Here is a 15,485-nt window from a genome sequence, read left to right as displayed (position 1 = left end):
TAGATGACATGTTACTAGCAGGTAGGTCCAAAGAAGATCTAACCCATGTTAAAAACTTCTTAAAATGAGAGTTTGATATGAAGGACTTAGGAGAAGCAAGCAAGGTTCTAGGAATAGTTTCATAGGACAAAAAAAAGTCTATTCTAAGCATCAATCAGTCGTCTAACTGTGAGAAGATTCCTAAAAGGTTCAACACGAATGATGCTAAACCTGTAAGTTTACCTATTTCTCTACACTTTAAGCTTTCCTCAAATAACTCTCATAAGGATTCTGACCAAGAACATCAGAAACAGATGACTATCATACCCTATAGTCAAGCAGTCGGAAGCCTAATGTATTTAATGATTTCTACCATACTTGAACTCTCATATTCAGCTAGCTTAGTTAGTAGATATATGTCTAATCCTGGTAAGAGACACTGAGAGGCTATTAAATGGATCCTAAGGTACCTGGTTTGGTCTAAAAATTCAAAGTTAGTCTACCAAAGGTCAACTGAACGAAACCTAGAGCTTTATGGATATGTGGATGCTAACTATGCTGGTGATTTATACAAAATGAGATCCTTAACAGGTTACCTTTTTCTTTTTGGTCATAATCTAATCAGCTGAAAAGCATAACTACAGCCTATAGTAGCCTTATCTACATTAGAAGCTGAATTTATGGCTTAAATAAAAGCAATTAAAGAGGCATTATGGCTCAAGGAATTTCTGAAAGACTTTGGACTAGATCAAACAGTAGTGAAACTCTACTGTGACAACCAAAGTGCTATTCATTTATCCCGAAATCCACAATTCCACACTAGAACTAAGCACATTGATATCAAGTATCATTTCATTAGAGATAAAATTAAGATAGGGGAGATAGAAATGTTAAAGGTTCATACTTCAGACAATGTAACTGATATATTAACAAAATTTGTTTCAAAACTTAAATTGTTTAAATGCTTAGAATAGGTTGGCTTTGAGCTTCTAGGGTAGTCAAATCGGTTAGAATCAGGAAGATCAGAAGATTGTAAGACATTATAGTCAAGGTGGAGAATCTGAAGAAGTTTTGACCCAAATACCTCAGTTTTTTGTTTGTTTATAACTAATTTGTAAATGGTCAGCTGGTATACTCTATAAATACTACTGATTTTAAATTCAAATCAGAGAGTTATCATTATTTTCTTAATTTTCTTGAAATATAAAAAATATGTACGCAATCTTCATCAACAAAAGAATTCAGATCTTCCCGTGGACGTAGGCAATCTTGCCGAACCAAAACCTACAAAATCATCAAATAAACATATAAAGTATATAAACGGGATTAAACTAAGCCAAGTGAAATATTACATTTTAGTTGCTATCTAATATGTTATGATCTCAGCATCCTTCTAGATAAACATTTTCTCCGCCAAATATGAGTTCCATTTTCCTTCATTGATAATGTTGTCGATTGATAAAAGTGTGAAAGTGGTCTCTTGAGATCCATTGATCAGAGTAGACATCAATAGAACAATCATTTATGGCTTTTCATCTACCACCTTTTATGACAAGCTCGCAACCCTAAAAGATGTTATGCTAAGTGTACAAAGGGTCGACAACCCAAACTTGCATAAAGAAAATTAGTGGAAGGAAAATAGTTAGCTTTAAGGTTGCGTCAATAAAGAGTGCTACCAGTCTAGAATACATCATGTATGCTTAGCCAATAATGATTTGGTTGAAAATGTGGATGTCCCTAAAACATAATCTACCTTTGTCCTTCGGAGTTGCCATGTGTTGCCAGTTAACCCAATGTGTTTTATTGCATTTCTTTAAAATTTTCCACCAAAAGTTTACCAAGATTTGATTGATTATCTTTATAAGATCCGAGCAAGATTTTGAAAACAACTGAGGGTGTAAGCCGGCTGATATAGGCTGAGTTACAAACTTGATCAACTCATCATTGTCGACTTTGGAAAAGACAACCCTACAAAATTTTGTAAAATGTTTATTTAGTATAGGAGAAAGATACTCGTTTGCTTTTAGAAAGGAAGGATGAGGGGAAATCTAAGATTTTTTCCATCAGTTTTGGATCATTATTTTGACTTAGAGAATGCTAGCCAAAGACACATTAGGCCTGTGAGTACAAACAGACTTGTCATAGTTAATGACTTAATCACGAAATTTTTTCATACATTTCTAAAAGTCGAGCAATCTCTTGAAATATAGATGTCTTATCTCTTGAAAAATTTTCATACATTTCTAAAAGTCGAGCCCAAGCAAAAGGATCTCTCTAGACTAGATTATTCTTAGATTCTAAATATCTAGATATTTCTTGGTTTATTCTTGTCTAAAGAATTCTCCTTAAACCTAAGGTTTTTCTAGAATATTTCTAGATTTTTTTCCTTTGAGATATTTATTCATACTACAACTAGAAAAAACTAATTTACATATTTATGTCATATGGTAGATACTTCAAGAATCTTCTAGACTAGTTAATGTTGCTATATATTTTAACACTCCACCTCAACACTAACTATTCTGGGTGATTCAATCATCCCAAGCTATTGTCAAACCATTGCATATTTGTTTGCTGGTAGCCCTTTTGTGAATATATCTGCAATTTGATCTTTTGTCTTTATTGGCTTCGTCTCAATTTCCTCTTGAAGTACATTTTCTCTAATAAAGTGGTAATGTACCTCAACGTGCTTGGTCATTACATGGAATATTGGATTCTCAGCTAAGCGAACTGTAGATTGGTTATCGTAGTATAAAGTCACTGCATGATTAACTTCTTGGTGCAAATCCTTCATTAGTTACTTTATCCACATGTTCTCTTGTGCTGCCATGGATGCTGCTCTATACCCTACTTCTTTTGTAGATAATGCAATTGTTGCTTGCCTCTTGCTACACCAAGAAACCGCTCCACAACCAAGTTTGAACAAGTAACCAGTAGTTGATCGTCGCGTATCATGATATGCTGCATGATCAACATCACATAAGCTATATAACTTTCAGTCCTCCTCTTTCTTATAAAAAAAAGGCCATATTCATTTGTTCCTCTTAGATATCTTAAAATTCTTCAAATTGCTTCAAGATGAGACTTCTTCGGATCCTACATGTAACGACTTACAACTCCGACAGAATATGATATATCAGGTCTTGTTAAGGTAAGATAGATTAAACTACTTACCAATTGACGATACATCGTTGGGTCTGCAAGAACTTTACCTTCATGTATGTAGACTTTTTGTTAACCTACATCGATGTAGATATTGGCTTGTAGTCTCTCATGTCATACTTCTGCAGAAGATCCTTTACATGCCTATTTTTTCGAAGGAACAATTCTTTTTCTGAGCGTCCACCTCTAGTCTAAGGAAATGCTTTAGTTTTCCAAGCTCTTTCATTTCAAATCGAATTAGTAGACTCTGCTTTATTTTTCGAACTTCGTCTATGTGGTCTCTTGTTATGATTAGATCATCCACATAGACTAATATATTGTGACCTTTGAGCCTTGAGCTTTGACAAATAAGTTGGAATCTGTTGGAGCTACTGCAAAGCCACTTTCAACTAGAAACTCTGCAATTTTTTCGTATTAGGCGCTTGGTGCTTGCTTCAAACCATATAAAGCCTTTCTCAGCCTGTAGATGTAGTCATAATGAGCTTCATCCTCAAATCCTTTTGGTTGCTCCATATATTTTTCTTGATCTAGCTCTCCATTTGAGAAAGCATTCTTAACATCCACCCGCCATTGTTTCCATCTCTTACTGGCAGCAAGTGCTAATAAGACTAGAATAGTGGTGAGCTTTCCTACAAGATTGAACGTCTCACCATAGTCCAAGCCATATTGTTGAGAAAAGCCTCAAGCCACTAGTCGAGCTTTGTATCTCTCTACCGTCCCATCTGCTTGAATTTTAATTTTGTAAACCCATTTGCAAGATATGGGTTTAACATCTTTAGGCTTTGGCACTATGTCTCATGTTTGATTCTTTCTTAGTGTGTCAGTTTCTTCTTCCATGGCTTTTCTCCATTGGATATTCTTTGACACTTCTTTGTATGTTGTTGGCTCCTCAAATGTTGTTAATGCTGCATTCACATACCTGGAATTATGTTTTCTTAGTCTTATTGATCTCTGTAGTTATGTTTCTTGATTATGTACTCCACTTAGCCAAGGACTTTGTATCCTTATTTGCTATTTTTTGTCTTCGTCGTTTTCTTCTTCTCTTTCTATTGGAGCTTGTTGTGTTCTACTTATTTCTTCTTCTGGTTCTTCTTTGAAAGACTTTTCATCTTTGGGTGCCTTTTCTAATTCAAGTTCCCACCATCATGATGCTTCATCAAATATCACATTCCTTGATGTATAGCATCGTCCACTGATAAGATTAACACATCTCTACCTTTTTCTTTGGTTGTCATATCCAATAAAGATGCATATAATTGCTTTCTTGTCAAACTTCTTTCTCAGATGATCTGGTACAAACATATAATGCACACAACCAAATACTTGAAAGTGTCCGACTATTGACTTGATATGCAGGAACCTTTCATAAGGCAACTTGAACCTAAGCCTTTGTTGGAGAAGTTTGTTAAACCATATAGGCTGTTGTTATCATGCATTCAACCCAAATTTTTCTGGCACATTATTTGCATGTAACATATTGCGACATACTTCTACAAGATGTCTATTTTTTCTTTCCGTCACTCCATTTTGTTGTGGAGTATTTGAACACATCAATTGATGACGTATCTTATACTTTTGCAAGTATTGAAAGAATTCATTAGACGTATATTCTTCCTCGTTATCTGTACGTAGGCATTGAACTCTCTTTCCTAATTCACCTTCAACTTGTTCTTTGATTTCTTTAAACTTTATCACTCATTCATAGAGAAAACCCAAACATACCTGGAGAAGTCATAAATAAAAGTCACCATGTAGCGCATACCAATAATTGAAGATTGCTTGATGGGACCAACTACGTCAGACTACACCAACTCCAATGGCTTCTTTGCTCTGAATCTAAACTCCTTAAAGGGTAGTTGATGTACCTTTCTGTATTGACAGCTAGCGTAAATGTCTTATTTTATATCAATTGAGGTAACTCCTTAAGCATAGACTTATTTATCATTGTCTTCAATTTTCTATAGCTAACATGATCAAGTCTTGCATGCCACAAATTTTTTGTTTCATTCTTTCATGACTTATTCACATAGACGATTTCTGCTGTCATGACATAGATGGAGTCCATTCTTTGATCTTCCATCAACGACGCACCACTAACTTTAAGATTACGGTACAATTTGACATTTTCAAGTCCAAACATGACAAAGTTACCTGTTGATATCAATTAGGCACATAAAATACGATCTCTAGTTCCACTTGATTGGAATTGGAGCGAGGCACTATCATAGTTTTGCCAACGTGGGCTATTGGCAACTTCGAGTTATTTGCAGTTACAACAACTCGGCTTCCTGTGTACTTAGATGTGTTTTGCAGCTTCCTATTATCTCCTGTCATGTGGGTTTGGGATCTGCTATTGTAAAGCATGCCTCTACATCCTACCCTTCTTCACTGATGCTCGCAGCCTGGGAGGTGACTGCATTGCTTTCTGCTGTCTTTTTCTTTCGACGACAATCTCTAGCATACTGACCTATCTCTTCACTGTTATAACATTTGCCCCTTTTTTCTATGCTCGTTATTTTGATTAGTTTTACTAGTTTCCCCTACTTGCGAATGTTTTGGAGTTTCTTCATCTTTTTTTTATCTTACTTTCTTTTGATATTTTGAATGACCTTTTCTTTGGTCTCTAAAGAGCGCTTTTTCCTTATTGCTCTTTAATGTGCCCTCTGAAATTTGCTTAACCAATACTTCTTGACTGGCAAGCATATTTTTAAGATCAATCAAAGAAGGTTGGACTGCCCAACCTTGAATAACAACAACAAACTTCTATATTTAGGTTTAAGACCATGGATAATAGTTCTCCTTATTCTTGATTCGGAAATAACATAAGTAAAATCTAATTAAGAGATTTCACGAAATAGAGTTTTTGTCTTGGTGAATTATTGGTTGATAGTCATCTCCGTTTGAGCAATTCATAGGAGCTCGTTCTCTAGAAATTACAATCTTGCATCATTTTTCTTTGAGAAAAGTGAGGCGAATGTGTCCCATGCTTTCTTAGGCTTCTTCATTGTATTGATGCGCTCCAACATTTCTTCATCAATTTTAGTTTTAATTGCAAACATGGTCTTACCTTCCTTGATATTCCATTTCTTCACAGCGGCAGCATCTTTAGATGGATTGACTTCAATGCCTCCTACAACATCCCACAAGTCTTGGCCTTGGAGATACGACTTCATGCATGTGGACTATACTTTATAGTTCTGAGTGTTGAGCTTCTTAATTCCTCCAACAACTTGAAAGTCTCTCATCCTCTTGTAGTGATGAATGCACTCCACGAGTAGTTGTGTCCCAGACAACAAGCTTCATAGTCCCAGACTGTACTCGATCTTTAGAAGCCCCACTACAGTAAGTTATGCTAGCTTGGCTCTGATACCACTTGTTAAAGAAATTGGCACAAAAGGAAGAGAGACAATCTTGAAAGAAAGAAACTTTTATTATGAATGTACAAGGTCGAACACTTTTGAGAGAATACTTTTTAACTCTCTCTTAAGATACACTTACTCACTTTTCACTCTAGGTTTCTCTCTCTAACTATCTTACTTTTCTCTCTTCCTCTCTTTGCTTGTTTGGCTTACAAATGGAGCTACACCTCCTATAGGTATGAGATCCTTGGAACCCAAACAAAAGGATCTCTCTAGATTATTCTTGGATTCTAAATATTTATATATTTCTTGGTTTATTCTTATCTAAGAATTCCTCAAACATTAGGTTGTTCTAGAATATTTCTAGACTTTTTCCTTTAAGATATTTATTCATACCACAACATAGTTTAAGAAAAAACTAATTTACATATTTACGTCATATGGTAGATACTTTAAGAATCTTCTAGACTAGTTAGTGTTGCTATATTTTAACACCTTTATGCTGCTCCAGTTTGAGTGGGAAATGATATCATTTCCATAATTTTTCTCGAAAACGTGGTGATGAATGTTGGCTTTAGAATCTTTGAATGGTATCTTCACAAAAGTATATCTAGTCCAAACCTCCTAGAGACATCATGCAACAATGGAATGTCATCTAGGAGACAAATTTCAAAAACAAAAGTAAGTTTAAAAACTATTTTGTTTTCTTTTCAAAACTATACTTAGTTTTTTAAAGTACTCTTAAAAAGTTTGTTAAAAAAACAAGGGAATGAATAGGCCGAAGATGTACTATTTATAAGCTTAATTTAAAAAAATAGAAATAAAAAACCAAATACTTATTAAACATGACATAAATTGTTATAAAATAGTATAAAGAGTAATCATCTCAAACTAAAGTCCATGAACTAAGGTTTCGTTTGGCAACCATTTTAATTTCGAATTTTCGGTTTTTTAAAATTAAACCTATAAACACCACTTCCATTTCTAGGTTTCTCTTTTTCGTTATTTACTTTCTACCAATATTTTAAAAATGAAGCCAAGTTTTTTGAACTTTTTAAGTAGTTTTTTAATTTTTTTTTAAAAAAAATTCTAAGAATATTTCAACTCTGTATTAGAAAATATGAAATTGATACTAAGAAATTTAGAGGAACATGCATAATTTTTAAAAAAATAAAAAAAATAAAAAACTAAGATCCCGTTTGATAACTTTTTTATCTACTTTTTACCAACGGTTTAAAAAATAAAGCCAAAATTTGAAAACGGAAAAAGTAACTTCTAAAAACTTGTTTTTGTTTTTAAAATTTGGTTAAAAATTCAACCAAAGACTCAAATCAATATAAAAAATAGGAGGAAATAGACTTGATTTTCAAAAATCAAAACAAAAAGGGAAATAGTTACTAAACGAGACCTAAATTGTTACCAGATGATGTCTAAATTATTAGTTCCTTAAAGATAAAAAGAATTAATACAGGTTCCTTTAATGAAATCAATAAATTTAATTCTTTGATATACATTATACACATTTGTTTTTACATACAGGCTCCTTCATCCATTAGTGTTTGGTGAGTATCCCATGTTGATGAAGAAAAATGTAGGTTCAAAATTGCCAATTTTCACAAAGGCTGAAAGCAGTCTTGTGAAGGGGTCTGCTGATTTCATTGGGATCATACATTATCAAAATTGGCATGTCAAGGATGATCCTTTTAGCCTAAAGATGGAAACTAGGGACCTAACAGCTGATATGGGAGCAAAGATAATGAGTATGTTTTTACACTTTGTTCCATTTGGTTTTTATTTTTATACTTTGTTCCATTTGGTTTTCAGTAGACTTCTCTAGTAACCATTTGGTTTTTTATATTTGGATTTTAAAACTTAAGCCTATGAGCACCATTTTCAATCCTAAATTTCTTGTTTTGTGATCTATTTTTTAATAATATTTTCATAACCGATCCAAGTTTTGAAACTAAAAATTTAGTTCCCGTTTGTTTACCACTTGAGTTTTTATTTTTAGTTTTTGAAAATTAATCATACAAACACTCCTTCCAGTTTCCATCTCTGAAATTCTTGCTTCCTTATCTACTTTTTATTCATGTTTTATAAAACCAAGCCAAAATTTGAAAAACTAAAAAAGTAGTTTTTAAGGCCGATTTGGTAACCATTTGGTTTTTAGTTTCTTGTTTATGAAAACTAAGTCTATACACTAATTCCATCTCCAAATTTCTTCCTTTGTTATCTAATTTTTACCAATGGTTTAAAAAACAAGCCATATTTTAAAAACTAAAAAAAAATAGCTTTTAAAAACTTGTTTTTATTTTTGGAATTTGGCTAAAAATTCAACCATTGTACTTAGGAAAGATGCAAATCATTGTAAGAAATTAGACAGAAATAGATTTAATTTTCAAAAACCAATAACAAAAAACAAAATGGTTATCAAACAGAGCCTAAAAAACTTGTTTTGTTTTTTAATTTGACTAAGAATTGAACTCTTTTATTCAAGAAAGTTACAAAGCATCGTAAGAAAATGTGAAAAAAAGGTTTAATTTTCAAAAATAGAAAAACAAAAAACAAAATGGTTAGTAAATGAAACCGTAGTTTTAAAAAAACTTGCTTTTGTTTTTTAAATTTGACCAAGAATTTAACTCGTTTACTTGAAAAATATGCAAATCATTATAAGAAACAAAGAGACAATAAACTTAATATTCAAAGACCAAAAACAAAAAATCAAATATTTACAAACGAGACTAAAATAATAATACTTTAGATTAAAATACCATTTTAAGCAACTTCCAGAAGACGAAGACTAAATAACATTTAAAAAATAAAATACGTATTATTATAGATAGAAAAAAGTATATCTACCCAAATCTTTTTATTGGTATCTTCATTTCTTTTGGCAATGTAAGTATCTAGATTAGTATTGTTCATGTTTAAAAAACTAAAAGATAGTATTTTTCATTACCTAGAAAGAATTGGAAAATTAACTTAGAATTATTTTTTGATGCAGTGTTGAAGGAAAATGTCACAGCACCAGAGGTGAGTGCTACAACTTTTAGAGTTATTGGTAATATTTTTACTTTCTTGTTTCTCCTCTTTTAATGTTGAAAAAAAAAATCAAATACATTTGGTAACGCTTCCATTTCTTGTTTCTCATGTTTTGGCAACAGAACATTTTAAACTTGTAGGTTAAAGTATTTAAAATATAGAGTTTGGTTTCAATGAATTTTAAATGTTTCACTTTGATTCTTGGAGTTTGAAATGTTTTTTCAAAACAATTTTAAAAGCTTTTTTAATGTTAAATTTATAGAGGGAGAAATTTGTGTTTGCTTACGTTTTAATTAAGTAAATGAATCTGGGGGTTAGAGACTTAGGGTTAGCCAAAAAAAACATAAACGAAAGAATAGAATTGAGAGCGTGTGCAGTTGAAAAGAAGAAGGTGACAAAAAGTTGGTCAACAAATGTGTCACATTATGTCTTTATTTATTTAGTTATTTTTTACATATATATGTGTTTTGATTTGTTCATACAAGCATATTCAAATTTTTCTGTCTATGAATTTAATGACAATAACCTACAAGTCTTTCTTTTCTTTTCTTTTCTTTTCTTTTTTCTTTTTTTTTAAACAAACTTTTAAATGGGTCAAAAAATAAAACTATTAAGTCTTATTTGATTACCATTTTATTTTTGGTTTTCTGTTTTTGAAAATTAATCTTATATAAACACTACTTTCCCTTCTTCGTCCTTGTTTTCATGTTTCATTACCTACTTTTAAAAATATTTTTTTAAAAAAAACCCCAAGCTAGTTTTTTAAAACTAAAAAAAATATGGTTTTTAAAAATTTGATTTTTTTTTGAAATTTGGTTTCAAAATCAAATATATTTTTAAGGAATGAGAAAAACCTATTGTAAAGTTGGGAAGATTTTATAAAGAAAATAAAAATCAAAATAATTATCAAATAGAGCCTTAATAGTTTAAAGGAATAATTCAAATCAATTCTATAGCTTATGATTTTTTTTTTATAATTTAACCTATAAAGTAAGAGTATTTTTTAAAAAAAAAAAATCTACTTTACATTGTTATCTAATATGTAAACTCATTTTAGCAATATTTTTACTCATGATGTTCATTACATTATAGAGCTTGCAAAGAGTGATAGAGTACTTGAAGCAAGTTTATGGCAACCCTCCAACTTATGTCTATGAAAATGGTGATCTCTCTCTCTTATCAGTCTTGCACCTTGTTTTGAAATGTATTCTAAACTTCATTTTAATTTAGGTTCAACTAAATTAAATTATAAATTTAGCATTTAAACTTTAGGTTTTTGATGGATTCCTAAGTTCTAAAAAGTATTTAACCTTAAAAAAACTTGTCTAAACACTCTTCAACTTTCAAATGTGATTTATGATTTTCTATATTTGTCATATTTATATTTATTAAATTAAAATAAATTTTATCTCTAATGATTTTTTAACTTAGTCATTTGATATATTTTTTTGAAGTTCGACATACTAAATATTGAAAGTTTAAAGATTTATCAAATACAAATTCAATTTTATGTATTTGATAAAAAAAATTTAGTTGATTATGTCAAAGTCAGTTAGACACGAAACTAAATAAAAATTTTCACAGATAGAAAAAATATCAAACTATTTATAGAAATAATAAAAAAAATACTGATAAATACTGATAGACTTTTATCAGCGTTATCACTGAGTATCAATGATAGACTTCTATTAGTTTCTATCACTGATAATACTAATAGACTTCTATCAGCCTCTATTGACCTCTATAAAAAAAGATTAAATTTTTGTTATTTTGTGTAATTAGTTTCCCTTACATTTCTACTTTTGAAAATTTTCCCAACTAAATTAATAAAATCAATGTATGAAACTTAAAAAACTAAATTTATAAGTTAACCTTCAATTTAATAGTATTTTATTTAGAAGATTTTATGCTTAATCCCATTTTAGTTGAATAGCACTTTGTAATGTGCTGTTAGGTCTTCCAATGAAGAGAAGCTCATTATTAGAAGATGTGCCAAGAGTGGAATACATGCATGACTACATTGGTGCAGTTCTTGATGCTTTGAGGTACATCTAATAATCACTTTATACTTAAATTGCACATTTTATGTTATAATTATTTGATAGATAATCATTTAGGTTGTGTTTCGATAACCATTTTGTTTTTTTCTAATTTTTTAATTATAGTTTATATCTTTGTTAAATATAGATTTGAATATTTAGTCAAATTTAAAATAAATTATACAATAAATGGTAAAATTATAAATAATGATTTCTTAATTTTTTTTTTTTTATATAGAATAAAACACTTCCAATATAGGAGTACAAAACCATCTGGTCTCTTTGTCCTCTAAATACTATTTTAAATATACATAAGGACCTTCCAACTAACTAGTCGTATTATGCTCACTAGTTGAGTTTAACAATTTGGGGTCTTTTAATTTACTATATCATGCTCTTAGAACATAGGTTTATTCGGAGTCTTATTTGTAATAATATATATGTATTCTGAGTTGTATTTTGAAATTGTTACAGGAATGGATCAAATGTAAAAGGATATTTTACATGGTCATTTCTCGACCTGTTTGAATTATTAGATGGATATCATTCAAGTTATGGATTATTCTACGTAGACTTGAATGATCCAAATTTGAAACGATATCCCAAACTTTCAGCTCAATGGTATTCTAACTTTTTGAAAGAGAAGACTACCACATTAAACGAAGTTTTTTTAGCTAAAAAACAATCAAAGGATACTTCCTTCTTAGTCATACGTACTATGTAATGAATCACATACATTTGAATAAAGTTTAAAAGTGCCTATATAAAATGTGAGCATTAGATAGAGATTGATGCCATGAAAATTATATTAGTGCTGCACTTTTACTTATGTGGTTGAATAAGTGCCTCAATGTTGAAACAATTATGGCCTATATCTTTTTGTATTCTTTTATTATGTAAGATGAATATTATTGTTATTTATTAGTTATAGAGAAATTTGAGGACACGTCAATATATTACTTTTTATTAGTTTCCTATTATCCAGGAATATGTCATGATTATGAACAAAAATATAACTTATATAATTAAAATTTCATAAATAAATTAAATATGTTATAATGAGAATAAAATAACATTACTACAAAACTGAGCATTAATGTCGATCGGTTTAAAACTGACATTATAGTGGTACAATGTCGGTTAAAAACTAACATCAAAGATCGTGTTATAAAAGGTTTTTAATATCAGTTTTAAACCGACATTATAGTTGATCAAAATTTCAATGTCAATATTCTTTGTCGATTGAAAACTGACATTGTACACCATCTTCTATGTTGGTTTTTTATCAACTTTTTTAATAATTATTTGATATTTTTTTAATGCTTCATTTTTTTTTAAATATCCAATCCATTTTATTTCCTTCTTCCAATAAGTTCGTTAATTTTTGTGTTTGTTGAAATAATAATATGTAAAAGTAATTAAGATTTTATTTTGTATATATAAGTAAGAGAAATAACAAAGGAAAGAATCTAATAAAGATAACAAAGGAAATAAAACATGTCCACAGATTGTTGTATCAATTTGACCAAACAATCATAATAGCCACAAAGTTGAGTTTAATACATTCGCCAAAAAGGAAGGAACGTAATAAAGAATTGGAAAATGCATCATAGTTATGCTTCATAGTTGATCCATTTCTCATGCACTTTCAAACCCAAAGATCCTAAAAATACCTACAACAAGAAAATGAAGATAACACTTTGTGAAGTACGAAGATGTTCATGTGAAGAACAAGAGAAATTTTGAGAAGTTTGGGAATCTACGAAGGTGAGAATCATTCATCCCTTTGTTTCTCCTTTATAATGCATGCTTAGTACGATGTTTATCCTATTCCATTTTGTTGGAAACGACAGGGCCTTCAGAACGACGAATTGTAAACCGTCAAGACATGACGGTCAGGCGAAGAGCAAAACCTGCAAAATAGAAACTCGTTATAGGCTGAGTCGCAGAGCTCTCTCTCTTTAAGACGTTTTGTGGCTCTGCCCAAGTATGCAAGCAGATCTGAAAATTGCCACGTCATCTCCAGGATAAAACAACCAAATGAAAATTGATTGGAAATGCACCATTACTGACTGGAACATACACCGTTTCTAAACTCACTGCTCGGAAAGCTAAGATGGAGAAGGAGAGGAAATTGAAGTGGGAATTTAGAAAATGAATTATGTGTATTACGAACTGCTGAAGGTCTAGCCTTTTATAGGCCTTCAGCGTCGAAATGGACCGTTTTAAAAATAATCAATGGACCGTTTTAAAAATAATCAACGAATCGTTTTAAATATAATCAATGGACCCTTTTAAAATTAATCAGTGGACCGTTTTAAATATAATCAATGGACCGTTTTAAATATAATCAATGGACCATTTTAAATATAATCAATGTATCGTTTTAAATATAAATTTGCACCCAATACATTCTATTTTAGTATGCTTGCTGTCTTTTGTTTATTTTTAAATGAAAAAATCAAATGCAAGGAATCTTCAGGCTTCTGCTCGGGATTCGATCCCTTTAAGATCAATTGAGGATATCATATGGGCAATTAAAAGGCTTTTGACCCATATGGCACTTTATTTGATTCATAACAAATACCCCATAGTTGAACTGACCCCAAGTTCCAATTTAGTAGATCAAAGTAGCAAGAGATATAGAGAGGCTTGACTTAGATAAAGGGCACCAGTTAGAGATTCCAATCATGTGGAGAAGGGCATACTTCACGTTTAGCACGACAGTAGGCAACTGTCTCTTCCCAGGCAATAAAGAACGAACAACAGCCGTTAACTCAAACACTAAGTCCCTCAAAGATGGGTGTTGTTCTATCACGTTGTTAGGCACATTCCTGTGTAGGAATGGTTGATTAAGGTAGGAGATATAGCAAATGGATGGTGTCTTATATGAACTTTCTGGAAGTTTGGACTAGCAGGATCAACCAACTCCAAGGTTAGATTCACAATAAATTCTTGAACAAGTTGAGGATAATAAGGACCCAAATTCAACACTATTCTTTCTAAACCAGCAACAAGAAGCAACTCCATAAGATCAAGACATTCCTGAGTACGCTTTGATAGTTCTTTTTCATTAACAATATTTCTCTTCACCACATACTTACACAAACTAGCATCCTCTTCGGTATGGAAAGATACTCCATCCAAGGCTACAGGAGAAACATTAGAACTGGCAGTCTGTTTTCACTCTCCTTTTGCTGAAGCACGAGTGAATAAAAAATTTCTAATGTCCTCATTATCAAAGCTGCTTCGTAAGCCCCAATTGGGATCCTCCTCTAAAGAAGACTTTTCAGGAACATTCTCTGATGTCTCAAGAGAAGCATCACATCAGCTTCAACGTGTGTTATCTTCAACATTCATATCCTAATTTCTTTTTTAATGAGACTCAACAAGAGAAGTATTATCATCAATATCTTCATCAGACTCATTGGTAGAGTTGGGGGCTTTCTCAGATTTCCGCTCACTAGTTATAGGGGTCAATATCATCCAAAAGCTCAGCATTCAGATTCTCAACATTGTCAACACTCGCAACATTCAGATTCTTAGTATCATCATTTGTAGTTTCTTATTCAGTTATAATGGTTGTCTCAAGAAAAGCATTAACATCCTCTTCACCAGATTGTAGGGGTTTATTAAGGACATCTTTTTCAACATTCATATTGACAACAAAATTTTTAGAAACATTAGTTAAAGGTAACGTGGATACATAGACAACTATTTTTTCAACAAATGCATTTAAAGTGTTTTCTTTAGACACGAGAATACTTTTTTTGTTTCTGTCAAAGCAGATTCATGAACAACAACATTATCAGCATTACCAAAAACATTTTCTTCCACAATCACACCGGATTCAGGTAAATTTGACTCAACATTACCAGAAACAGAGGCAAGAACCTCATCAACA

At 31.3% G+C, this 15,485-nt stretch overlaps 1 protein-coding gene across 1 annotated transcript in view; it reads left to right on the top strand.

Annotated features, from left to right (window-relative positions):
• Nucleotides 1–12,527, top strand: part of LOC120091476 (beta-glucosidase 11-like) — a 30,433-nt gene extending 17,906 nt beyond the window's left edge. Inside the window, exons 10-14 of the mRNA XM_039049519.2 lie at nt 8,040–8,260; nt 9,505–9,533; nt 10,635–10,704; nt 11,497–11,587; nt 12,056–12,527. Of these exons, the coding sequence (XP_038905447.1) occupies nt 8,040–8,260; nt 9,505–9,533; nt 10,635–10,704; nt 11,497–11,587; nt 12,056–12,305 (661 nt within the window). The 3' untranslated portion in view covers nt 12,306–12,527. The remainder of the gene's footprint in view (nt 1–8,039; nt 8,261–9,504; nt 9,534–10,634; nt 10,705–11,496; nt 11,588–12,055) is intronic.
• Nucleotides 12,528–15,485: the final 2,958 nt, after the last annotated feature.

The sequence above is a fragment of the Benincasa hispida genome, chromosome 11, assembly GCF_027475165.1.
Source record: "Benincasa hispida cultivar pf3 chromosome 11, pf3_genome.v1.1, whole genome shotgun sequence".
Taxonomy (NCBI): Eukaryota; Viridiplantae; Streptophyta; class Magnoliopsida; order Cucurbitales; family Cucurbitaceae; genus Benincasa; species Benincasa hispida.
This window is presented reverse-complemented; position numbering and strand designations above follow the sequence as displayed.